Raw genomic sequence first — 26,379 nt, forward strand, 5'->3', positions numbered from 1 at the left:
GGTTCAGCACTTGCTGCTTCCTGTTTCCCACTCTCCTTGTTTATTCCAGGGCTTTGCTGTTGCCCATTTCTTTGGGGTGCCTTGGAGGCACAGTTGTGTTCTTCTGATATTTTGAGTTTAAGCTGTGTTTAAAAAGATAAGGTCTTGGAAAATAAGTATTTAATAAGTGCTTGCAAGAAAGGTTAGCTCTAACCTACAAGAAAAGCATACCCCAGTATCTTTTATGGTACTATAATCACACCACAACCATTCAGACAAATAACCGCATGCTTCAATTTTTATTTTTTCCCTTTTTTCCTTGAGACCATTTGCTGAATTGGTTTGATCATGGTGAAGCGTGAACAGAACCTGCCAGATGGTACTGAAGTGCCACTGCTCTAATTTAACCTTACATCTCTAACTGGCATAGAGAGTGTGATCGGGGACAAGGGCCCTTCTATGTCCCTGAGTAGATCAGCATGAAACCAAACAGCCTTTATGCTGCTCTACAGTGCTAACTCCCACTTTTGTCACTAGGTATCTTACAATCAAGGGAGTTATAAAAGTGACATAAAAACACCCATTTCTGCTCCTGTCTCATGTAGGTCATTTGCCTCTCCATGCCACACTTTCTTGATTTATAAAATGGAGCTAATAATATTCTTAGTCTTTATACAGCCCTTTTGCTCAAGTTCAGTTTTACCACTTTGTTGCCCTGTGGGGTCAGGCCAACTCTCAGGATCTCAATATTGCACTGTAAGACAGGAGGATGTGACACAACTGCACATATACAAAACACACAAATCAACTGGATGCATACACACACACAACCAACTCAGGCATATACACATCCAAACTAGCCTAGGCACATGCATACCCATCACCAATTCAAGCATATACACCCCAAAAGTTAAACAAAAATCAATTATCTATACCCGCTCATTCATTACACATACAGAGATCACCAGTTCATATATCATACACACAATGACATATATACACACCCCATCTACACATAGGTAAGTTCCTAACTTGGATGGCATGGTATGTATGTGTGTGCATAAGGTACCTGGGATACTTGGGGGAAGGTTAAAGTGAGAGAGAGAGTTAAAGTGTAGGGAGTGAAAAGTTGCCAGAACTGAGATTAGAACCAGTGGACTAGAGAGAAGCTGGCTGAGGAACTGAGGCTTAAGGTAGACTCCAGCTAGAAACTAAGGCAGACAGCTGAGATACTGGGGGGGGGGGGGCGGCGCAGATAAGTGGTGGCAAGGAGGAGACAGCCACGACAGCGAGACAGCCAGGATAGCGAGACAGCCAGGACAGCGAGCTTGGGTCTGGAAACAGGCTGACAGCTTAGAGACGGGGGGGACATAAGTGGTGGCAAGGAGGAAACCGGAAAAAACAGACAAAAATCCAACTCGGGATTTCAAAATAACAGGTTTATTAAACAGATAACACACTACACAGCCCCATGAAGTTACTGGTTCACACACACACACATACACACACACAATGGCAGCAGGAGAAAGACACTCAGTGGAAGGGTTGGAGTGTCCAGGTAGGGAAGAGAAGCAGAGTCCAAGTCCTTGGCTGAAGAGGGGGTAGGGGGTGATAGCTACCTGTCCAGGCTGGACAGGCTATCCAGTAAGTGTTGTTCAGAGGGTGTTCACCAGCAGGGCCTCTGGGTGGATAGGTGGTGTGGCATGGTGCTGGTCCAGATGGAATCCCAAAGAGTCAGTCTTCACTACCCCTTTTTATGGGCCAGACTACCTATGATCTCCTATGGGGAGGGCCTGTCCAGGCAATGTTGGTCCTGTTCCAGAGTGTTCCAGGTATTCTTACTGAGCATGTGCAGCCTTGGCACAATGGTGGGTTGCCTCATCTTTTGCTTCTTGAATGCTGAGGGTGGTTCCAAGGGCTAAGTAGTTGGTCCAGGTATTGGTGTTGATGGTTTGGTCATTCAGAGGGAGCTATTTTTAGACCTACTGCCATTGTCTCTCAAGCACCCTCATTCATCCCTGTTCATTCAGGAACCAAGTTACATAGGAGGGGTAGGTGTGAGTCATGTGTTATACAACCGGGCCTGGGGACAGGATGGAGACTTGAAAAACAAAATGGAAACTTGACATGACTTACGCTAACTTACATATGTAGGCCTAAATCATATAGCACCAGTAAAACAGTAATATAGAACAATAAAAATTAATATAAACATTATAATTAAACAATATAAAGAAGGAGAAAAAAAATCAAATACAACTTGCTACCAAAATAAAATGCTGAAGCTTATCCTATGTCTTAGCTCACTTACACTTATCGATAGGGAATAGAAAGAGAAATAAAAAAAGTCAGAAATGGTTGGGGAAGGGGAGGGAATGCATTTTAAAAGGCAAAAAAAAAGAAGAAGAAGAAAGAAAAACTGGGGCTTTTGCTACAACTTGAAGTTTACCACCTGAAATCAATTAACTACTCTTGGTAGTAAAGTTAAGAATGGGGGCATATTTGCCAGATCCATCAGATTTAAAAATGAAAAATGCTGCGTGTTATTATTTTGAAGTATGTTTGAGTCAGTGCTTTGATGTATGATGGGTTTCACATGTAGTTTAGCCATTTCATGTCTATTTTCTTTTTTTTCTAATTTAAAACAAAAAAAAAGATAAAATAATTTCTGGTGACAGTGCAGGGAAATCACTTGATAACTTTCAAAAGGCATATTGGAGAGCTAGGTATACACTTCTTTTTGCAATTCAAAGGGAGTTGAGTTCCTAACCCCTTTGGGGTACTTTTCAAATCCACCCTAAACATTAACATTAGTAATTTTAATGTTATAACTGTAACAGCATGACAATGTAACACTATGATTTAATTCATGGTTAGAAAGCATCTAAAAAGCTAAAAAGGATTTCATTATTAAATGGCCTAAAAATAAAAAACAAACAGCAACAACAAAAAACAAAAAAACAACCCCAACCCCCAGAAAAACCAAACAGCCTCCCCAACCCCCACAAAAAACCCGATAGTGGCCAAATTTTCCCCTAGGATAAGAATGTGTTACTTCCACAGATGTTAATTAATCTGTATGTACACAGTCAGGAATAAAATTTGACTGTCTAAATCTAATTTCAGTCAGACTAAATTAATTGTTATGATCAAATAATAAGGGCTTTAAACAGAGTTTAAAAAATAAAGTCAGCAAATGCAGCTATAAGATGAATCATGTCACCATAAAGAAGTCATTGACTTTGCAATTTGGATTTGTAATTAGAATTGTAATGCAGTTTGCAAGAAGGAAACTCTTGGTGGTGGAACTGACTTTCCTCGAGCATCACTGTGAAGAGATTGAGTTTGGGGATACTCTATTTTCTGTATGGAAACTTAACCCAAACCAGTAGTGAAAGAGAAACAGGTAGAAAAAACTATAAAATGGAAATGTAGATTATGTACCTCTAAGTTGTATGTGACCTTTAGCTAAATCATTCATCCATTTCAGAACTTCAGGATTGGAAGTTTTGTCACCATATGAAGGCTACACGTAAGAGAGAGAAAAAAAATCAATGTTGTTGTTGTTGTCATCGTTATGGCCATGATACTTCAAAGACAATGCATAAGCTGAACTTTAGGCACTGTATAGTTTTAGGTATTATAGCCTTATAATATAATTAGGTACAGCGTATAAGGCTTAGCATGTGCACAGCTCATTCAGAATTAGGGCCTATGGTTTTTCTCCCAATGTAGTCATCCAAGTATTTTTAAAGAATATTTCTGAACAAAGCATATGAATGGAACACAGTGCACAATGAGAAATAACTATAACTCGCCCCCACCCCCACCACTACTATGGTGCTAACTATCAAACCTTTTCCAATCTAGAACCACTCCCAAAACCTCTTGAACCAATCAGTATCTAACCAGAACCTCCTTCCATTTAGCAGGATGAAGAGGTTGAGTAGTCACAATCCCCTAACTTCAATTCATGACATTCAGGTTAAAAGCCATGACCATGAGTGTTCTGTATCTCTTCTGAAATCTGAAGGAATTCTCCCATTCACAGATGTTTCAGGGGTGTTGGCTGTAGCTGTGTTGGCCTAAGAACCTTATCTGCCTCTGGGTAAATCTCATCTCCCTCTGACTGAAGAAGGGTGTTAGTACAGGAAAGCGTGCAAAGAAGTTTTTCCAACTATTTTAGTTGGTCTAATAAAAGATAAAATCGGATTTACCCAAATAAATGTTGGATGAGTCAGACACATTCTGCCAAGCCCAAAAACACTGTGTAAAATTCACTACAGGATCTATCCGTGGGTCAACAACACTAGGAAGCCACTGGTACTGCAACATACTTTCAGGGCATTACTGAAATATAAATTATGGTAATGTTGTTTTGACTAACATAAGACTGAAGCCCATCCCCTTTGAAACATTCTGCATGCACCCTGAGCTAAATGCTGGTGTGTTTAAGCCAAAGTCCAGCCCAAGTGGTCAGTGTAGAGCTGCACAGGTCTAGAAGCAGCACTCATTTTGGGGCTGATCCTTGCATATGGGCTTCGGAAGCAACAAAAACCTATTCTCCTATTAGAACAGAACAGATTGCTTTCACCCTATACATCAGCTTCATCCTACTTGTGCTGACCCTTCCTCCACGCCTTTCAATGTCCTGCTACACATAAAGAACGAGAGGAATTTTCTCTTTTGTTCCTCCAACACAATTAAGGCCCAAAGAATCATGGAACTGTAGAGTACTAGGGCTGGAGGGGATGTCCAGAGGTCATTTAATCCAACCTCCTGCCTGAGAGAGGATCATCCCTATCCAAACCATAATCTAAACTCCAATAAAGCTACTGTGAACTTGGACACAGCACAAACCTAAAGCAGAGGAACCATGGCAGCCAACATTCTGCTTCTATGAAATACTGAAGAAATCCTGGGCAAACGCCCATGCCCCCTGCTATAAAGGAAGGCAAAAACTCCCACAGTCCATACCAATCTTACCATGAGGAAAACTTCCTTCCTGACCCTAAATAAGTTGTTTGGTCTGTCCCTGAATGGAGCAGCAAGACCCTCCAGGCAGAAACTATGGGTTTGTTCTCAGAAGGAGCATTGGCACAACACAGTCAAAATCCCTAATCTGGCTGTACCCAACATCCAATACCTGTGGGGGAAGTTTAAAACCACCATGACATGTAGCAGAAAAGGGGGAGGGGCAGGGGTAGCCACCAAAGCCCAGAACCATGGGATTTGCCCATAGTAGAACATAGGCCTAGATCATCCCTGAACAGTGGCTGTTCAACCTCTTCTTGAACATCTCTAATGATGTAGAGTCCACAACTTCCCTAAGCAGTTCATTCCACTGCCTCGCTATTCTAACAGCGAAGAAGTTTGTCTTGATATCCAGTCTAAACTTATGTTGCTGCAACTTCAGGCCATTGGTCCACATCCTCCTCTCTACCACAAGAGAAAAAAAAGGGTGCTTTCCCTCTTCTTGGAGGCAGCCCTTCTGAAGTATCTGAAGACTGCTATTATGTCTCCTCTTAAGAACTTTTTCTGCAAGCTGAGCATGCCTAGGCTCTTTTCATATAACTTACCTTCCAAGCCCTTGATCATCTTTGTTGCCCACTGTAATCCCTCTCTAAAATCTTCACCTCTTTATTTAAAAGGTGGAGCCCAGAACTACACAGTACCAGAGATGAGGCCTAGCCAGTGCTGAGTAGAGGGGCAATAACACCTCACTGTCTTGCACCTAATGCATTGATGCATGCCAAAACCACATTCACCTTTGGTGAGGCTGCATCAAACTGCAGATTCATATTGAATCTATGCTGCATCAAGATTCCCAAGTCCTTTTCCAGAGTGCTGCCATCCACCCATTTTATATTCATGTTTTTGATTATTCCTACCAAGGGGTAGCACCCTGAATTTGTCCACATTGTACTTCATTTTGTTAACTCTAGCCCAACTTTCCAATCTGTTGAGATCCTTCTGAATTGCACTTATATTCCCCCATGTGCTCAATCACTAAGAAACACATAGAACAGTACAGTACAATTGCAACTTACAGGGGGGGTCACTGCGTATAGCTGAAATCATGTATAGCTGAAATTGCCGGGCTCGCCGGGCCCAGACAAGGAGGCCAGCTGAGCGTGAGCCCCCCCAGCCATGCTGGCACGTGCAGACTTGAGCAGGCAATACCACATGGCACCACACAGTGCTGCACTGCACACCATTTCCTGGCCGGCGCCTGGCAGCCATCCCCAGCAGCTGAGCACCTAAAGCCAAATTCGCGTAAGTTAAATACGCATAAATTCCGACTTGCCTGTATTGGGCACTGAACAGACCTCCATAGGATTCTACTTGAAACCTCCTGCTATTCAAATTACCTTTTGCATGTGGCTATTAAGCCAGTTGTCTACCTACCTTGTGGTACTTTTATCCAGGTCACATTTCTCCAATTTATTTATGAGAAGGTTGTGTGTGACCTTGTCAAAAGTTTTTCTGATATCCAGCTACACTATATCCACAGCATTCCCTTATTCCACCCAAGTAGTAACTTTGTCAAAGAAGCAGATCGAGTTTGTCTGACACCATTTAATTTTTCATAAGAACCTGCAGGGACAGCATGGATTTGCTATTCCCTGCTATGCTTCCTTGGTGACCTGTCCATTTTTCCATTGCCCATATGCTTTTCTTTTGCATTTGAGGCATTTTAGAAGCTCCATGTGAAGCCACATTGGTCTCTTGTCATTCTTCTTCTGTTTTCTTCATGTCAGGACATTTTCTTGTTGGGCTTCCAATAATGTGCCCCTTAGACACTCTGAACCCTTCTGGGTGCCTTTATCCTTCATAATATCCTCTCATGACACCATGACTATTAACTCCTTTTGTTGGATGAAATCCGCCTTTTTGAAATCTAGTGTCCTAATTTTGCTGACCACATGCTTTCCCCATCTCAGGATCTGGAATTCTACCGTATCAGGATTGCTTTCTCCCAAGTTACCGATAACCTGCACATCCTCCACCAGTTCTTTCCTGTTGGTCAGGACAAGATCTAAGGTACTATTTGTATCCTCCACTTTCTGGAGCAGAAAGTTGTCCTCCACACAAGGTAGGAACTGGCTACATTATTCTTCCAGAAGGTGTCCAGAAAATAGAAGTCTCCCATCAATCCCATCTCATAGCTTTTGGATAGATTTGTCACCTATTTGAAGACTGCCTCATCCACTTCCTCTTCCTGTTTAGGTGGCCAATAATAAATCCCTGCCATTATACCAGTGCCACATCTTTTTCAACTTCACTCAAATGTATTGTTTTTCCATGTTCTTCCTCCTGAACCAGGGGAAGAGTATCTGTGTTTTTGATATATAATAGCACAAACATTTTTTCTTCCAACCCTGTCCTTCTAAAACAGAGTGTAACCCTCCATGTTGACAATCCAGTCATAAGAGCTGAACCACCAGGTCTCAGCGATGCCAATCAGATCATAGTTCTTTTCATAGGTTGCAGCTTCCAGCTTTTGTTTATTCCCCATATTTCTCTCATTTGTATACATGCACTGGATGCATTTTGCATTTTTACCTCCTTACTTCCCTTTAGCAGCACTTGTAGCTCTGTACCTCTTTGGCATTTTCACAGAGTTCCATTGCTTCCTTGAGTCCTTTCAACTCTAGACTGTGTGCTCTGTTGCTCAAGCATAATATGTGTTCTTACAAGACTCAAGAAGGATTATAATTCTATAATGAGAACAGTAATTTAATGTAGGCAAAAAATTCAAGAATACTCTACTTAACCAGCTTTGTAAAGATCCTGTTCACATATTTGGCAAGGAAAGGCCTTCTAAGGAAGAGAAATCTATTCTCAGCTAACACAAACTTCATTTTATGGCTTTATGGTTTGTTAGGTAAGATGTAACTGAATATTAGAGGGAAACTGGAATAAGTGCAAGTACACTGGAGCAAGTACTGCTAATTGCCAAAAGACACTCCAGTACTACTCTTCCATGGTCTGAATCTTTTGTTCTTGGCAAAAGCAAAGTCTCTGGAGTTAAACAATTTGCAGCAGAAGCAATAAATAGAATCAGCTTAAGTGGAATAAGGAAACTATTTTTGCACTCTGTGTTCTCCCTTTGAAAGTTGATGTGAAAAATGGAACACTGAAAATGTTCTTCCATTATCATCCAAAGAAGAAATCTTAACCTTCTTGTTTCTGTCATTCAGAACTACTGGAATTATTAGAAGAAATAAGCCCTTTGTTAAGAAGGTTTTCAGAAGCAGAAATAATGATGCTTGCGTGACCATTCATGACTAGATTATTCTGATGCATAAGATATAAAAAAGTTGATCCCAGAAATCTCAAATATGTCTGTCCTTGTTTCATAAGGCTCACTGTTGGTTTTTATGATATGCAGCTACATAAAGACACTTCCATTTTCATAAAAGATTAATCACTAACATTCTCAGTTTTGACCATGATTATCTGAACTATTGAAGAACTAGCTGACTATACAGTCAAAAAACTTCTAAACCATCAAGCGTGAATTGAAATGTCAGCAGAAAGTATACCTGTCATCTGCTCTTGTCCAACAGCAATCTCTGGATCATTATCTGTTTGCTAATTTAAAAAAAAAAATTGAGCCTGTTAATAATTGTGTGCAATTTTTTTCTTTGCCACCTCTTACCTCTTGAAGGGTTCATGATGGTCTGACTACTCTTAAAGTTGGCGAGCATATTTAATTTAATGAATATAAGTAACCTCCTCTTGAATGATATTGTTCACATTGTGATTTGCACAATGAGCGTCAAAGTCTTCTATTCCTGAAAGAATCAAGTCCTCATGAATGCTCTTAAGACTTGGGCACTCAAAAAATTTAGAATGTTTTATGAGTTTCAACTCAATATTCTGATTTAATGAAAATGTATACAAAATATGGTAAACTTTTTTTTAAAAGTTCTAAAAGTAGGGACATTAGCAGTCCTTTTTGTGCCTCTTCATATTTTATTTAGATTAAAGTAAATTTATACTGAAATAGTGAATTTTCAAAAAGGATTTTTTTTTTTAAACAGAAAAAAGGAAATTTTGCACTAAACTGTGGAACAGATATTTCAGATCATTTCATTCAAAGCCATTTTATGGTATCATGACAATGGAATCTTACTAAAAAAAAAATGTCTGGTTACTTTAGGACAGTTGCAGTCACAAGTGTCATGATCAAATGAAGAAAAGCTAGCCGATTTTCATCTTAACATTCACCAGAATACCAAAAAAAAAAAAAAAAATCAAGGGAAGGAGCACAAAAAGACCCAATATGGCACATAATTTTATTTGAAACAGTGGTTTTAATATTCACCCCTTTCGTCCCATTTTCCTACTGCTTCTACTCTGGGAATTCCTCGACTCATTTGTTAAATCCTCTGCCCTTTCCTCTCATCCCCCCTTTTACCTGTTTAAACCAATGATTCTCAACCTTTTTTACATGCAAGATTATGTCACTTATCTGAATTTAGCAGCACCCCAGCTGAGAGTCTCTGCTGTATTGTCTCAGTTTACCTATTTTAGTAGATAAATCTGATGCAGGAGGGAACGGGTGCTCCTGCTGCAACAGCTTTCTGCTCCAGCTCCATGTGTGCCCTCTGGAAGCAGAGACATGTAAAACAATTCCACCAGGCCACAGCAGTGCCAGTATCATGTCACCCATGAAAGGGTGCCACGGCAACTCAGTTTAGAACTACTAGTTACAAGATCCACTTCCTATCCTGCTACTCTGTCTCCCTTCTCACAAGTCTTTCAAATGACTTCTTCCCTTCCATACCTATTAGAAGCTCTTCTTCACTATCAAAACACAGAACAGCTTTTGTCTACTGCCCTTCTTTGATTTCATCTCCTCTTTTACTTCCTGTTGGACTGTATTGCATTTGGACAGAATCAAAACAGAAATTTTTTCAAAAATACCAAAGCACCCATGACAATTTAAGCATATTTAGTGGAAGAAAAAGGTTATTTTTCTTAAATTTGTAGAGCCCTGAGCTTTGCTGCCTCCCTGTTTATCTATCAGAAAGCTGTGATAAAAGTGATATAAACAACTCTTTCTCACAGAAACTCTAGGGAAATCACCCCAAGTCATTGGACAGAAGTCTATGTTGATCTAGTTCAGGCGTCTCTAAGCTACATAAACCTGTGGCCTTGACAGAGGTTTTTGAATAATTCAGACCTCTTTAGAATCTTCTTCAGAGATAATTGTGAATAGTTTACAGATATCTGATCTAGGACATAAACAACTCCACTCTTTCAAACTGATGACAGGATGGAAGCAGGGCTAAGGATGTTGGACAATTTTCTGATTATGTAGTTTGTTTGGGTTTTGTTACATATATACTAAACGTCTCATTTTTATGTTCTACAGTTGACACCAAAACCTAACACATACTGCAATGTCCTTCCACTTCAATTGAGTTCTATCTTCTAGAGTTAGAGCTTATGGAGTCTTCACCTGCTGACAGTTATACTACAGTTTATATTCCTGTGACAAGCCAATCACTAGTCCACAATTCAAACTCAAACAAATAAGTTTCCAAAACCAAGTTTGGAAGATTCTTTTGGTTTTAACATAATAACATGCAGCAGTTAGCAAAGGAATTATATGATCTCCAAGATCCTTTACAGTCATGTAAGCAGTGATTTACAAAGGATGCTAATGCCTATTCCTTGCTGTCCCTTGCTGAGAAATTTGTAGACAGCCACCAGATCCCCTCTCAGCCTTCTTGTAGAGAGGCTAAAGAGATCCAGGTCCCTCAACCTCTCCTCATAGAACCTATCTTGCAGGCCCCTAACCATATGAGTAGCCCTCCTCTGGACCCTCTCAAGGTTATCCACATTCCTCTTGAAGTGCGGCACCCAAAACTAAACACAGTACTCCAACTGTGGCCTTACCAGTGCCACAAAGAGGGGAAGTATCACGTCCTTAGACCTGTTCATGATGCATCTGTTTATGCAGTGCTGTTAGCTCTATTGATCACTTCATCACATGGACAACTCATGTTCATCTTGGGGTTAGCTATGACTCTGAGATTCCTTTCTGCTGCTGTGCTGCTTTGAAAGTCATCCCCCAATCCGTATGTGTGTTGCTGATTCATTCTCCCTAGGTGCAGTACTCCACAATTATCTTTGTTAAACTGCATTCTGTTTTGTTCTACCCACTTTTCCAGCCTTTCCAAGGCTTCCTGAATCTGTTCCCTGCCCTCCAGTGTGTCTACTTTGCCCCATTATTTGGTGTCATCTGTGAATTTGGATAGTGTGCTCATCACACCCTTGTCCAAAATCACTGATGAAGATATTGAACAGCAGTGGCCCAAGGACCAAGCCTTGGGGGACACCACTGCCCACATCTTTCCAGGATGATACTGAGCCATGCAGCACCACTCTCTGGGTGTGACCCCTAAGCTAGCTTGCCACCCACCTAACCATGTAATCATCTAAGTCACAGCTGTTTAGTTTTTTTTATGAGAATGAGATGTGACAGCATATGAAAGGTTTTTTTAAAATCCAAGTATATGACATCCACCTCAATTCCTTCATCTAAGCAGTTTATGACCTGTTCGTAATCATTTGGGGTCATTCCCTGATCACTTGAGGTGCCTGTACATGTGCAAGGAGGATGCTCTGATGTCATGTAATTACAGTGTGTCAGAGATGTAATTAGTGCGCAACAGAGCATCTGGTGCAAGCCTGCTAGAACCCGCTAATTAGTGTGCCTCCACGTCTCATGTATCAGTGTCCCCACACTGATACATGAGCCCAACCCCAGAGCACATGTGGGGGAATCAAAGGCAGCTTAGCAGGATACAACCATATCATTCCTTGATTACAGAAACTGATGGGCCTTAATCACACTAACACTATAGCCCCTAAGCTTAAGAGGACCTATGACTTTTAGGGTAGGCAGAAACAGACCCTGCCTTTCATCACCTTTGTACTGCCATACCATTTTTATGGAGGCACAAAGGGCAAACAGATGTTCATACCTCTTGTTGTATCACAGATAGTGGCCATGACAAAGGTGCCGCTATTTACCAGATATCTGTTTACTTTATGGCAAAGGAGCACCAGCAGCCATGAGATGCCCATGCTCTCCAGCTGCTCTGAGCAGGTGCTTTGGGGGCCTTGAGGGCCCAATCCTGGATATGCCTTGAATTCCTGCACAGGATATGGGGAAAGCCAAGCAGGCATTCCTAAGGCTTGAGGGGTGATGTGTATTTCATATAAGGAAGCAGATCACCTGTGCCAGAATACATCCTGTCATGGTTGATCCACCTCATATGGCAACATCTATTTCTAGCCTTTTATAAGTCACGTATAGTCTCACCTTGTTACTTATAGTGTATGATAATCTGTTAGACTTTTTCCATCATTATTACGTTTGTGTTCACTCATCACAACTCCTCTGTATCCATTCTCTTGTTAAAGGCCAAATTCTACTCTGCATCACCCCAAGGTAACTCTTCTGGTATGGGAGAGTATTTCCAAACCAAATTTAAGCCTGCAAACTGATTCCAGCCACAGTGAAGGCCCACACAATGACTAATGGTATTCTGGTGGGCTAGATTTAAGTCTAACCCAACCTTTGAAATTCCTTCAAGTCTTCTCCTAGCTGTAACTCACGAACTAGTAGCAGTTCTAATTCAAATCAGACCCAGTTATCATAAGTTATGGACCTACAAACCAATATCAAACCTAAACCAAAAGCCGGGGTCATATGCAAGCCACAGGAAGTGATTCTTTCATTTTGTCGAGTACTGGCGAGAACTCAGCTAGAAGTGGATAATTTGTAAAGAGAAGAGCAATAAAAATTAACAAGTCTAATAAACATATAATGCTAAAAAGGAATAATTAGGATTGTTTAGTCTTCTTATACGAGAAGAAAAATTTAACGGGGAGTTTCATAACTCTTCAAATGCAAAAAAGGTTGTTATAAAAGTGATGGTGATCAATTGTTTTCTGTGCCCAAAGAAGAAAGAAAAAGAAGAAATAAGCTTAAATTTCAGGAAGGGAGATTTAAGTTAGATAGTGCAAGCGGGATAGTTAATCAAATTGGTTCGTTTGCTTACTTGCTATCTTGATATACTGGCCCCTGAGTCACAGCTGCTCTAATTAAGATTTTTTTCTCAGCATATCTACCCTATTCTCACCTGCCATGACTTGTTGGACTAAAAATAAGAAAAAAAAAGAAAAAAAGAGAGGCTTGCTGTTCTTAATTGCTGTTGACCGGGTGCTAATAAGGACTTTGTTACATTTTACTCGACTTTTGCAATGCATGGTTGTGACTAGGTGGTTAAGGCAGTGTGCCCACCGGGCTTTCACTATTCTCGTGGAAGTGGCTCTGGTTTTCTTGCCAGGTGTTACTCCACTCTCAGGCCCTCTAGTAGTATCAAGGCAGGTCTACTTTCCCGCATCAACAATCCCGCTCTCGCCTGCCATGTCTTGATGTTCCGCAATGGGCGGGGTTACCTGACGGGTTCCTCGGTGCCCGGGTCTGACCTGGTGGTTATTCACAGGGCTCCACCACCCCTGCACCCCAGGCCCATGCCACCTTTTGTTTGGCCGCCCCATCGATGTCTTGAGGCTTTCCCAGCGGATCCTGCCCTCCTCACTTGTGTACTACCGCCTCACGGGGTCAGGTTGCGTCTGCTGCGATTTAGCCTTGCTCTTAACTCCGCTCCCTGAGCAGCTACCTCCCTGACCAGTTCAACAGCCCCCCCCCCCACACACACACCCCTTGTACCCCGGGTGGTTTCCTCAGCCTTGTCCCCAACGAGGGGCCAATCATCTGCAGCCCCAAATGCAGTACTGCTCCACCAACCACCACGTAGTTTACTAAGCCTAGCCCCTCCCTAAGTGGGGCAATGGACTTCCCCCCATCTGCCAGCCCCTGAGCCAGAGCCCCTTCACACTGGTTCCCCGAGGCTTTGGCAGCAACCCCACCTCGATCACTGCCCTTCATCCAGGCCCTCCCAGGCTCTTGCCTCCCAGCATGTCGTCCTCCACTCCCCACTGGCCCGACCCTTCACCTGTGCCTTGCGGGGTCCTTATGACTGCCTCCGCTCCCCCTCCTCTGAGCCAGCACTCACTTCTCCAGAATCCGATGCCGGACCCTGTTGGGGTGTCTTCCTTCCCGAGGTCCCTCGTTCCGGCTCTCCATCCCCCTCGGGATGCTCCCTGTAGCCTCCTTAAGGTGGGCAGCAATCCTTGCTGCCACAGATAGGAAGAAGTTTCTAACTATGAGAATGGTTAAACACTGGAATGGATTACCCTGAGAAATTTTAACTGCAGCTTAGAAAAAGTTTTGAGCAGAGCAGTAGGATTAGAGGATTGGTCAGGCAAGGACAAAACCTGAGCTTGTTCTCATGAGCTTGTTCTCATTTGCTTGTCTCCTCATACCTTGCATATCTCCCCACATCTTATGCCCCCCTTCATGGCACTCTGGTTCAGAATCACTGTGCCAATCTGTTCTATCTAACTGGTATATGAAAAAAGTATTTATTTTTATTAAGCAGAATGTGAAACAATGGAAGTAAAATACAACATAGTCATATTTATTTTAACGTGATGCAATTACATCTTTGTACATGGTCAAGCATGATCATTTACACTTATAACCTGATATACTGATTATGGTATAATACAGGTGTAGTATGGCAGAATATACTTTACAGACCAGATTCCAATCTCAGTTACCCTGGTGTAAATTTGACCACATCCAAATTTATATTAGTATAACTGATAACAGAACCTGGGCCTTAGAACCTGTGTTTCAACTGACTGTACTCCTAAATGACTCCATTTTTTTCAGAGACAGAATAAGAGCCAGTGCTACTAATTAAAAAAGCAAAAAAGCAAGAATTATCATAGCATGGTGTGTGCTAAAATCCATAAGGAGCTGAGCTTTCACTAAAATGTAAAGGGAGGCTCATAACTCTTCAGATGTTAAAAAGGTTGTTATAAAGGTGATGGTGATCAGTTGATCAATACCTGGAAGAGAAAGTGCAGTTTTTGTATAAGCTCTGAGATCTTGCCCCTGTGAAGCATTTCCCTAGCCTTCAGTTTTTACCTCAAATACACGTCAGAAACTAGGTTCATTACCCAATCCCATAGCTGTCATATTAAATATTCTCCCACTTCTGTTTCAGCATTCAGAAAAAAACCCTAAACAACTCAAAAGCTAAAATATTTCACTCTTTTTGCAGACTACTGATATGGCTTAGATTTACAATAATTATAGTTATAAGCATGTGTTTCTTAATTTTGCAGCTCACTACATCTATCTGAGAGAGTCTAAAGTAGAAAAGTGTAATTTATAAAAAATATCTGTAAATAAAATTACCATGTACAAATAAACAAGAAGCTTCTGAAATAAGGTTTCCTGAACTGAGCTTTTAATCATAAAATATGCCTTGTAGTAAAAGGATTAAGCTTTATAATACTGACCTCTTTACCCTGATGTGGCCCCTACATAGTACACATTTTAAACTTCCATATCATACAAGTTTAAAGTGTGGTGTGATATTCTTGATAACTTTAACCTATTTTTCCTAAACATTAGTTCCCCTTCTGTCTAGGCTCCTGCTTCTGTCAGTCCTGCAAGTAAAAGCCAAGAATGACAGAAATGATGCTAAACCTTAGGGTTATTTATTTGCAAGAACTGGTTTCCATGTTGGGGATGGATGGATATACAAACAAACAAATGGGACACATCTTAATATACAAGATGGATAAGGGAGATTCATGAATGATTGCAGTCAGCATGCTATAAAACTCACCTTCACTAATCTCACTGCTAATACATTAAATTAAAATCAATAATAGGAGCAATGAAGTGATATTGCTCTGACAAAAAAATTACAAAAATAGAATTACATGAAATAGCAGAACATCACACATAATACAGATGTAACATGGTAAAAATAAAGACGATAACTCTACTGTCACAAAAGCAGATCAAAACTGAAAATGCAGGATTCTTAAGGCTTCTCTCAAAAAGTAAGATTTGTAGGTATGAAAAATAGGTTACCACTACTTATAACAGGTCTTACTCTTTGTTTATATTTCACAGCACTGGCAGCACCATATTGTGCGTCAGCCTTCACATTTCATCTTCACTTCTCAAAGGATGACAAACATTAGATTAAACTACAAGACAGCAGGCTATCTTATAATTGCAAATGAGAACACATCAGTTCTTACCTCCATAACTGGCCCCATCAGCTTGCACACTGGATTGAACAGATGAAGCGACTGGATCTTTGGAAGCCAGCAGCTAAAGTGTTTCTTCCTGGGCTGGCAAAAATGCAGAGCACAAGTCAGTTTCTAGGGTTTGTAGCTTCAACAAAGAATTCTGCAGACAAAATCAGAATGCTGGGATAGGCAGACAACAGCAAGAATACAGTGCCAAGTCTTCAGTTCACTGAGCCCATTAGCAGTCTCACAGGAGGGATGCTCCGCTAACAGTTCTTGAAGGGATGTGTAGGAGATTAAAAATACATTATTATGTCATCCAGTCACTTCAGTCCTAAATGGATTATTCATGACATGAAGGAACCATGATTTTGCCAGCAAAAGACAATTTGTTTTATGAATTTGTTCTGCCAAACTGGGGTGGTATGTCTGTTTTCTTGTTCTTGGAGCAATATGCTCTGCAAGTATTTTGTTCATTCCACTGATATCAGACTCTGATGACATTATGCCCCTCCCAGTTTACCATCCATAAAAAATTCTGTTTCTACAGTGAATGTGCAGTGCACTGCAGAGAACAAAGAGTTCCTGAGTATCACGTAGTTTTATTCCAGATTCTTTTTTATTTGCTCTTTTACAGATATTCCTTATCTGGTTCTATGAAGTTCCCAAATCATTCCTATCAGTGGCAAAACCAAATTAACAGATCTTTGTCACTTACAAATCAATGAGGACAAGGCTGTTTATCTGTCACAGCACAGTCAGCCACTGTTTCACACTTGGTTCATTTCTCATTTTAATCTTCAATGCTGCGTGTAATACTCATTTGCAAAATCTGACATATGCATCTTGCTGTGATGCAAATATTCTGAAAGCCTTAATCACCACCTGACTTGGTTAAATGATTCACTCCTGATGCTCTGGATGCTCTGTTCAATTACCCTCCCTCAAAGGGAATACAAATTGCAATGGAAGATGCTAAAAATAAGGAAGGTTGTCTTAACACTCACAGATGACACACAGAAAATCTAACCAGGTGAACCAATGGTCACTATATGCCATATATTTGCAGAAAGCATCACATGGCAAATTCAGCATTGCCTCAGAAGTATTTGCCCTCATTACTTTTAATTTTATATTCCTAATTCTATCTGGTCATGGTTAGAAAGATGCACTTTTTAAAAATCTGAACAGCTGCAATAAAGAAGAGCCAATCATTTATGAATATTAGTTTCCACTGGGCACCATAATCACCTGTGTCTTAAGAAGATGTACAGATCTAATCTTTCCTTATTCTATTGTGACTACCATTTTATAAACCAGGGAGCCCCGGAGTTTTCTGTTAAAAATACATCTAAACTAAGAATTAAGGGAAGATTCTGAGTCTGTATCAGTTCCTTTGGCAGCATTCAGGTAGTGCAAAAGGAGTAGAAATAATTTCTGGCTAGCAGGGGAGTCTTTAGGTGGCCCAGAATGAGCCTAATCAGGTTCTACGTGTCACTTTTGCAGCCTCCAGCTCAGCGTAGATGGTGAGATAGGCAGGGGAATCACTCTAGAAACTTCCATTTGGCTGTGGTCTAACCTAGGCCTAGGACCAAAAAGAGCATTATGAAATTCCCTGACAGCTTTCCCCCATCCCAATCTTCTGAGCTGAGTGGAATCAGGATGGTGCAGAGAATGTGTCCCTTAGTGTCAATAGTAGAGAAAATTGTATCATTAATTTGAACTAAGCTGTCCTCTAAATTTGACTGTGGCTCAAAAAATAAAAATACCACCAGTTCATAGCTGTTTGCAAGTCTAGGATGTTAGTTTATAATTAATCCATTCATCCAGCATTAATTGGTTAGTAAGCCTTAAAAATAATGTAGGACATAATCTTTTCTAGTTTCAGCAGGATAAATTATCCAAGAATACGCTATCTTACTACCTTAGTCGGCAGGCTAAATTAGTTTGCATTGATATCTAGGTTGCCACAGCTAAACTGCTTTTCTAAAGTGAGTTCCGATACCTGTACATGACACTGCAATTTGAAGCACAAACACTCTCACAGCCTCCGTGTGACACAACACTCAGATGAGGGACAAAGGCAGCTGAGTTTGTGTCGGTGAAGACACATTGCAACCTGCTGGGCATCTGACTCTCCAAGTATCTCTGCACTTTTACCCGCAGTGCTACATCTCCCTTTCCCCTCTACTCTCCACACCACCCTGTCCCTCACCCCCTGACACCTCCATTTCAGTTTTCACTGATTGGATTTTGTGCCTGTGCTGTGTGCCAGGCCAGCCTCTGGCTTCTTTACTATTCCTTCCATCCAGGACCAGGAGACACACCAACTGCAGGTACTTCCTCAGCCTGACAAAGGGTTTTTCAACCTGAAAGCTTCCTAAGAGATATTTCTCTAATTATTCCATTGTTTTTCATAATAAACATACAAACATAAAAACACAAGATAAGCCATTACACACACTATGAGTAACATATATCCAACACAACATCTTTACTTCTTTCTGCCAATACATTTATAACAAGAAAGGCTTTGTGACAGTTTAATTTGGCTACCTTAGATGGGTTCTGCTAGTGCTATTGCTGTTGAGCCAGGTATGTTATTTTCACCTGCCATTGGTTACAGTGATGGACTGGGATGAGACTGTAGGGGAGGAGGAGGCCTCACTGGGTCACACTGCCACGTGGTGTAGAGGCCCCAGAGCCAGGATGAGTGCACCTGAAGACACACACAGTGTCATGAGCACCATGCCATGAGTTTTGCCTGTCAACAGACAGAGGTGCAGGACCCCAGAACCCAAAGTCTTACTGCACCTATCTTGTTAACAGCTGTCAGGCTTCATGACCACAGCAGGGCCTGACAGCCAGGCCTGCAGTGGTTCCCCCTCACCCCAAGCCAGACACAGGGTCACAAGTACACATCATGAGTTTTGCTTGTCAGCAGCCAGAGATGCAGGGCCCCAGAACCCAGAGTCTGGCTGCACCTATCTCGTTGAGAGCTGGCAGGCTTCATGGCTGCAGCAGAGCTTGGCAGCCAGGCCTGCAGTGGTTCCCTCCCGCCGCAAGCCAGACAGAGTGTCACAAGCTGTTTGTGTCACAGTGTCATGGCTGTTTGAGCATTCATGGTGCTCCAGCCAGGTCCCTGAGGACTGGAAAAGGGCTAATGTGGTGCCCATTTTTAATAAGTGGAGAAGGAATGATCTGGATAACTTTAGGCCAGTCAGTCTTACCTCTATCCCTGGAAAATACTTGGAAAAAATCATCAAAGAGCGCATTTGTGAAGGGCTAGCAGGGGAAATGATGCTGAAAGGAAACCAGCACAGGTTCATCACAGGTAGATCCTGCCTGACAAACCTTACAGCCTTTTATGACCAGGTCACACACTACCTTGACACAGGAGCTGAGGGTGATGTCATTTACCTGGATTTTAGGAAGCCCTTCGACACAGTTCTGCATCCTATTCTCATAGGGAAGCTAGCGGGCTGTGGAGTGGACGCCTACACAGTCAGGTGGGTGGCCAACTGGCTTAGGGACTGCAGCCAGAGAGTGGTGGTGGACAAGTCATTCTCAGCCTGGAAGGAGATGGGCAGTGGGGTCCCACAGGGTTCAGTCCTTGGACCAGTATTATTTAATATCTTCATCAGAAATTTGGATGAGGGTGTGGTGAGCACCCTTGCTGAGTTCACAGATGATACCAAGTTATGGGGCAAAGTTAACACGCTAGGGCAGGGAGCAGATACAGACTGACCTGGACAGGTTGGATCAATGGGCAGAACAAAATAGGATGCAATTCAACAAAGATAAGTGTAAGGTACTCCACCTAGGAAGGAGGAATCCCCAGCACACCTATAGGTTGGGGGATGACATCCTCAGCAGCTCAGAAGCTGAGAGAGATCTTGGAGTCATAGTTGAGAAGGTCCAGAGGAGGGCCACTCGCATGATTAGTTACCTCTGTGAACAACCCTAGAAGGGGAGGTTGAGAGATCTGGATCTCTTCAGCATTCACAAAAGACATCTGAGGGGAGACCTTGTAGCCGCCTATAAGTTTATCAAGGGAAGACAACATGGAATTAGTGATGTGCTATTTACCAGAGCGCCCCAGGGAGTAACTAAGAATAATGAGTGAAAACTAGTGGATAGTAGGTTTAGGTAACATATTAGGAAGAATTTTTTTTTACAGTAAGGGTGGCCAGAATCTGGAATGGGCTTCCAAGAAAGGTGGCACTATCACCTAATGTGGAGGTCTTCAAGAGGAGGCTTGATAGACACCTGGCTGGGGTCATCTGACCTCGGTGCTCTTTCCTGCCAGAGGCAGGGGGTCAGACACAGTGATCCATTGTGGTTCCTTCCGACTCTACAATCAATGAATCTATGAAGCACCCATGTCACAAGTTTTGCCTGTCAACAGCCAGAGCTGCAGGGCTCCAGAACTCAGAGTCCCACTGCACCTATCTCACTGAGACTTGACAGGCTTTGACAAGTGACAGGAGTTTGGCTCTCAAGATTTTGGGGTGCAGGTTCTCTGAACCCTTTACACCTATCTCCTTGAATCCTGGCAGGCTTTATCCCCTCAGAAGGGGCTACCATTCCTGCCAGTTTCATCAAAATCAGGCAGGAAATGACAAAGTTATAGCCTGTTTCAGCCTTCGCCATTATATGGGCAAAACTTCGAAACAGGCTCAAAATGCAAAACTGTTTTGACAGAACGATATGGAACAGCTGTTTCAACTCAAAACAAAAGTCGAAACAAAATGCTGTTCCATCGAGCCGTCAAAATGGAATGCTTTTGTTTCGCACAGCCTTAACATACATTCATATTCTTCCTGCTGGATCTTTTTATACTGTTTAATGTTGTTATCTAACAAATACTCCTAGTAATACCACCAAGGAGTTCCAGTGGTGGATGAAGGTGCCCTGAAACATTTTTATCAGTTGTAATTCAATTGTCTTGCCACCTCCACAGCCCCAAAAGAAAGACTCCTCTGTGCCATGCTATTCAACTTCTACACAAAGCCACTAGAGGAGCTGCTAGAACCATGCATGAAATATGAAATGCCAACAGTATTCTAATGAGACCCAGCTCCATACATTCCTTTTTATATCAGATGTAAGCAGCAACATCTTCTGGCTTTCAGAGTGCCTGTATATTTAGATGACAACAAAAGCCAAAGCAAATTTACAACTCGGAAAATGGAAAAAGCAGGGGTGGGAAATAATGTGACAGAGCAACGAGCATTGAGTCTACCCCCTCACCTCACATTAAAAAGAAACAAGGAGAACAGAAAACTTTGATGAAGGGTTTGCTCTTAAAGGTGACAGGGGTGGGATGGCGTTTTCTAGTATTGGGATGTCATTTGGGGAATCTACTCTTGCTGTTTTTCATTTCTTGTAAGCTGCTCAGAGCCTTTCCAGATAGAGTGGGATACACATCTAAATACCAATAGTATTTCCTGTCCTGTCACATATTATCCCCACTGCTCCAAGAATCTCAGCTCCCACAAGTTATAGCCTTAGTACAGGAACAGTTAGAGGACAGTGCATTCTCTTACATATGGATTATTTTAAACAGCAGATACATATTTAATTATTGACAGGCACTGTCTGGTGCTGAAAGGCACCATTTTGACCTTTAGCATTTTTTTAAATAATGTAGCAAAGAACTGGAAAAATAGAAATTCATCCAATTTCTGTATTGCAAAGATATTAAAGTTGATATTCAAACATAACACCTTCTCCCTTAATAATCTGAACTCACAGTTCAGGATAAAAATAGACATGGATGTTTTCAAGACGTATTTAGATTATGGAAAATGGAGATCTACAGTATCTGATTTAGGAATGTTTGTATCTTGAGCCATATGACATTTTCAGTGCAGAATTGCCTTTACCTGGAACAAACAATTGCTAATAAGATATCTTATTGCTAATAAGATGTCGACACGGAGTTCTGCCAGGGACCCTGCCCGGGGGGCGCGGCCTTCCCGGGGCTTGTCCGAGGCCTCCACCCAGACAGAGCCCTCGGGGGGGCTGCCGTCCTCCAACCCCCTGGCCTGCGGGAACTGCCTGGCAAGGTCTGGGGGGGCAGGGACTGGGGACTCCTGCACCTGTCCTGTAGGTATCCGCCTTAGGACCCTGGAGGAGCGGGTGCAGGAGCTCCTGGAGGAGGTTAGCAGGCTGAGGGGAATCCGTGAGGCAGAGGAGGAAATTGATAGGTATTTTCTTTCTCTGCAGGGTGATACAACAGAGGAGAGGGCAGCCCGGGATGAGCCCTCCACTGCTGAGTGGCAGACAGTCTCCCGCGCCAGGGCTATTAACCATGTTGCGGCACCAGTTCCTCCTGTCCATCTGGAGAACAGATATGAGGTCCTGGCAGCCCTGGAGGAGGAGGGAGCAGTGGAAGATTCCAGGGAGGAGACTTTGTGCACACAATGTCCTGTGCGGGCGGCGGGAGTCAAGAGGCCTAAGAGGAGGAAGCGTCGCGTCATCGTGATTGGTGACTCCATCCTGAGAGGTACGGAGGGCCCCATCTGTCGCCAGGATCCCTCAGCACGTGAGGTCTACTGACTGCCCGGAGCGAAGATTCAGGATGTGAAGGGGATGCTCCAGTCCATCATCCAGCCCTCCGATTATTACCCCATGGTCCTTGTCCATGTGGGTACTAACGATGCGGCCAGGAGAGCCCCTGATCGCCTGATGGAGGACTACCATGCTCTGGGAGGCGTGCTGAGGGAGATGGGCGCACAGGCGGTCTTCTCTTCCATCCTGCCAGTGAGCGGACGCGGCAGACGTCACGAGATGTGCATTGCGGAGACCAACTGGAGGCTACAGGAATGGTGCTTCGAGGCGGGCTTTGGCTTCCTCAGCCATGACCGGCACATCGTGATGAGAGACATGCTGGGATGGGATGGGCTCCACCTTTCCCCTAAAGGTAAGCGTGTGTTCTCTTCCAGGTTGGTGAACCTCCTTCGGCGGGCTTTAAACTAGGCTCGTCGGGGGAGGGGGAAGATGAGGGTGGAGGAGACGATGAGATACCAGGCCCAGCAACAGCCAGCGAGCCCAGACCAATGGTCAAAAGGGAGAAACAGGTAAGCGATGGGGGACGGGGCATTGCTGAGACTAGGGGGTCAGTGGGCACAACCGCTGAAGGCCTCAAATGCCTCTACACGAATGCTCGAAGTATGGGGAAGAAGCAGGAGGAACTCGCCCTCCTCCTAGCTGTCACCAGCCCTGACATAGTAGGGATCACAGAAACGTGGTGGGACTCATCGCATGACTGGGCGGTGAGTGTCAAGGGCTATAGGCTATACAGGAAGGACAGGATAGGAAGGAAAGGTGGAGGAGTAGCACTCTACATCAAGGAGGAATATACTTCCTCGTCAATTAGCAAGGGGGTAGAGAGGGGGCACTCTGAGGTGCTCTGGGTCAGAGTAAAAGACAGTCCAGGGGATAGAGACTTAACGGTGGGAGTCTACTATAGACCTCCCAACCAGGGAGAAGAGCTCGACCTGGAATTCTTAGGTCAGCTTACAGAGGCAGTGAGGGCTAAGGATGTGGTCATCATGGGGGACCTGAACTTCCCAGACATCTGCTGGGAGGAGCAGTCAGCCAAGTCTGATCGCTCACGTCGGTTCTTAGCCAGACTGCAGGACCTCCATCTAACCCAGGAGGTGCACAGTCCCACCAGGGGAGACGCCTTGTTGGACCTAGTGCTGGCCACGGGTGATGACCTGGTGAGGGGGCTGCGGGTGATGGGCCACCTGGGAGACAGTGATCATCGCTTGCTGGAATTCACCATCCAGCGTAAGGTGGCAAAGGGCTGCAGCAAGGCAACAGCCCTAGACTTTAGGAGGGCTGACTTCAACAAGCTAAGGAGGATAGTTGGGGAAGCGCTGAGGACCCAGAGGGGAAGGGAATCAGATGTCGAAGGTGAGTGGTTGCTCCTTAAGGAGACGATCCTCCATGCCCAAAGGGAGGTAATCCCAACAAGGGTCAAAGGGAGCAGGAGGGCACATAAACCCCCATGGCTCACTAAGAGCATCCGGGAATGTCTCCTTGCTAAAAGGGAGGCATATACCCAATGGAGAGATGGGGTCATCGCCAAGAAGGACTATGTTATAGTCGCCCGAGGATGTAGGGGGGCAGTCAGGAGGTCCAAGGCAGAGTTGGAGATAGGACTAGCTTCCCGGATTAAGGACAATAAGAAGTCCTTCTTCAAATACATAGGGGGTAAAAAGAGGGTCCCGGGTAATGTGGGGCCCCTGCAGGACACGATGGGCAACTTAGTCATCACGCCAGATGACAAAGCTAACATATTTAACGATTTCTTTGCCTCTGTCTTCCTAAGTAGGGACCAGTTCAGCCACCTCCCTGCTGGGCCCCCCTCGGGCCCCGAGAGAGACACGCCTGGGCCAAGGGTTAGCGAGGAGTTAGTTAGGGTACTTCTGGAGAGGCTGGACGTGTTCAAGTCCGCTGGTCCGGACGATCTTCACCCTAGGGTTCTACAGGAACTGGCTGAGGTCATTGCGGGACCCCTGGCACGGCTCTATGAGCACTCGTGGTGCTCTGGCGAGGTGCCGGAGGACTGGAAGAGGGCCAATGTGGTCCCTATCTTCAAAAAGGGAAAAAAAGAGGACCCGGGAAATTACAGGCCAGTTAGTCTGACCTCAATCCCGGGTAAGCTCTTTGAAAAAATTATCCTGGCACACATCCAGGAGGGCCTTGCGGGGGAATGCATGCTCAGGGGCAACCAACATGGGTTTATCAGTGGCAGGTCTTGTCAGACCAACCTGGTGGCCTTTTACGATCAGGTCACCAAATCATTAGACGCAGGGGTTGCTGTGGATGTAGTCTTTTTGGACTTCCGGAAGGCTTTCGACACTGTCTCTCACCCTGTCCTCATCAAAAAGCTGGGAGACTGTGGTGTCGATGCCCACACGGTCAAATGGGTCGCCAACTGGTTGGAGGGCCGCACCCAGAGGGTGGTAGTGGATGGGTTCTTCTCGACCTGGAAGGACGTGGGCAGTGGGGTTCCGCAGGGCTCGGTCCTCGGGCCCGCACTTTTCAACATCTTCATCAGTGACTTGGATGAGGGGGTAGAAAGCACCCTGTTCAAGTTTGCTGATGACACTAAGATGTGGGGGGATGTGGGTGCACTAGAAGGGTGCAATAGGCTACAAGCTGACCTTGACAGGTTGCAACGGTGGGCGGATGAGAATAGGATGGGGTTTAACACTGATAAGTGCAAGGTGTTGCACATGGGGAGGAAGAACCGGCACCACACTTACAGGTTGGGGAACTCCCCTCTTGCCAGCACGGAGACGGAAAAGGATCTTGGAGTCGTCATTGACTCCACGATGAACATGGGCCGGCAGTGTGGGGAGGCAGTCAAGAAGGCCAACCGTACCCTGTCATGCATCCACAGATGCATCTCGAGCAGGTCCAGGGAGGTGATCCTCCCCCTCTATGCGGCACTGGTCAGGCCGCAGCTGGAGTACTGCGTCCAGTTCTGGGCGCCACACTTCAAGAGGGACGTGGACAATATGGAAAGAGTTCAGAGGAGGGCCACTCGTATGATCAGGGGTCAGCAGGGCAGGCCTTATGAGGAGAGGCTACGGGACCTGAACCTGTTTAGCCTCCACAAGAGAAGGCTAAGGGGGGACCTTGTGGCCTGCTACAAACTGGTCAGGGGGATCAGCAGGTATTGGGGGAGTCCCTGTTCCCCCGTGCGCTGCCAGGAGTGACCAGGAATAACGGTCACAAACTGGCGGAGGGTAAGTTTAGATTAGATATTAGGAGGCGCTACTTCACAGTCAGGGTGGTTAGGGCCTGGAACCAGCTTCCAGGGGAAGTGGTGCAGGCTCCTAGCCTGGGGATTTTTAAAAGGAAGTTAGATGAGCACCTTGCCGGGGTCATCTGACCCCGGGGCTCTTTCCTGCTAAGGCAGGGGGTCGGACTAGATGATATACCTAGGTCCCTTCTGACTCTAGCTACTATGAAACTATGAAACTATGAAACTATCTTTAATAATAAGATATCTTTAATAAGATCTATACTTATAATGAGATGGGCAAGCAGTTAGGAGTCAGAATGCGAGCCATAAAGTGAATGTATCCTAGAATGACAACTTATCTATTTGGCTTTGCAGGAGATCACTAATAATGACCTTTTTCCTATCTTTAGCTGCCCAAG

The 26,379-nt window shown here is 43.9% G+C and overlaps 1 protein-coding gene across 4 annotated transcripts in view; it reads right to left on the minus strand.

The window, feature by feature from the left end:
* Positions 1–1,404: 1,404 nt before the first annotated feature.
* LOC149859744 (uncharacterized) overlaps positions 1,405–26,379 on the minus strand; it is a 40,062-nt gene continuing 15,087 nt past the window's right edge. Inside the window, exons 2-5 of one of the 4 annotated variants that reach the window (XM_090058432.1) lie at positions 16,201–16,293; positions 8,529–8,577; positions 3,424–3,505; positions 1,405–2,613 (exon numbers count right to left, since the gene is read on the minus strand). In XM_090058432.1, the coding sequence (XP_089914558.1) occupies positions 3,492–3,505; positions 8,529–8,577; positions 16,201–16,293 (156 nt within the window). In that variant the 3' untranslated portion in view covers positions 1,405–2,613; positions 3,424–3,491. Of the gene's footprint in view, positions 2,614–3,423; positions 3,506–8,528; positions 8,578–14,567; positions 14,989–16,200; positions 16,632–26,379 lie in introns of those variants that run through there. The other 3 variants (XM_090058431.1, XM_090058430.1, XR_016443644.1) reach the window with 3 other exon arrangements.

This window comes from Crocodylus siamensis, chromosome 7, assembly GCF_052110815.1.
Source record: "Crocodylus siamensis isolate JL-2025a chromosome 7, ASM5211081v1, whole genome shotgun sequence".
NCBI classification, from domain to species: domain Eukaryota; kingdom Metazoa; phylum Chordata; order Crocodylia; family Crocodylidae; genus Crocodylus; species Crocodylus siamensis.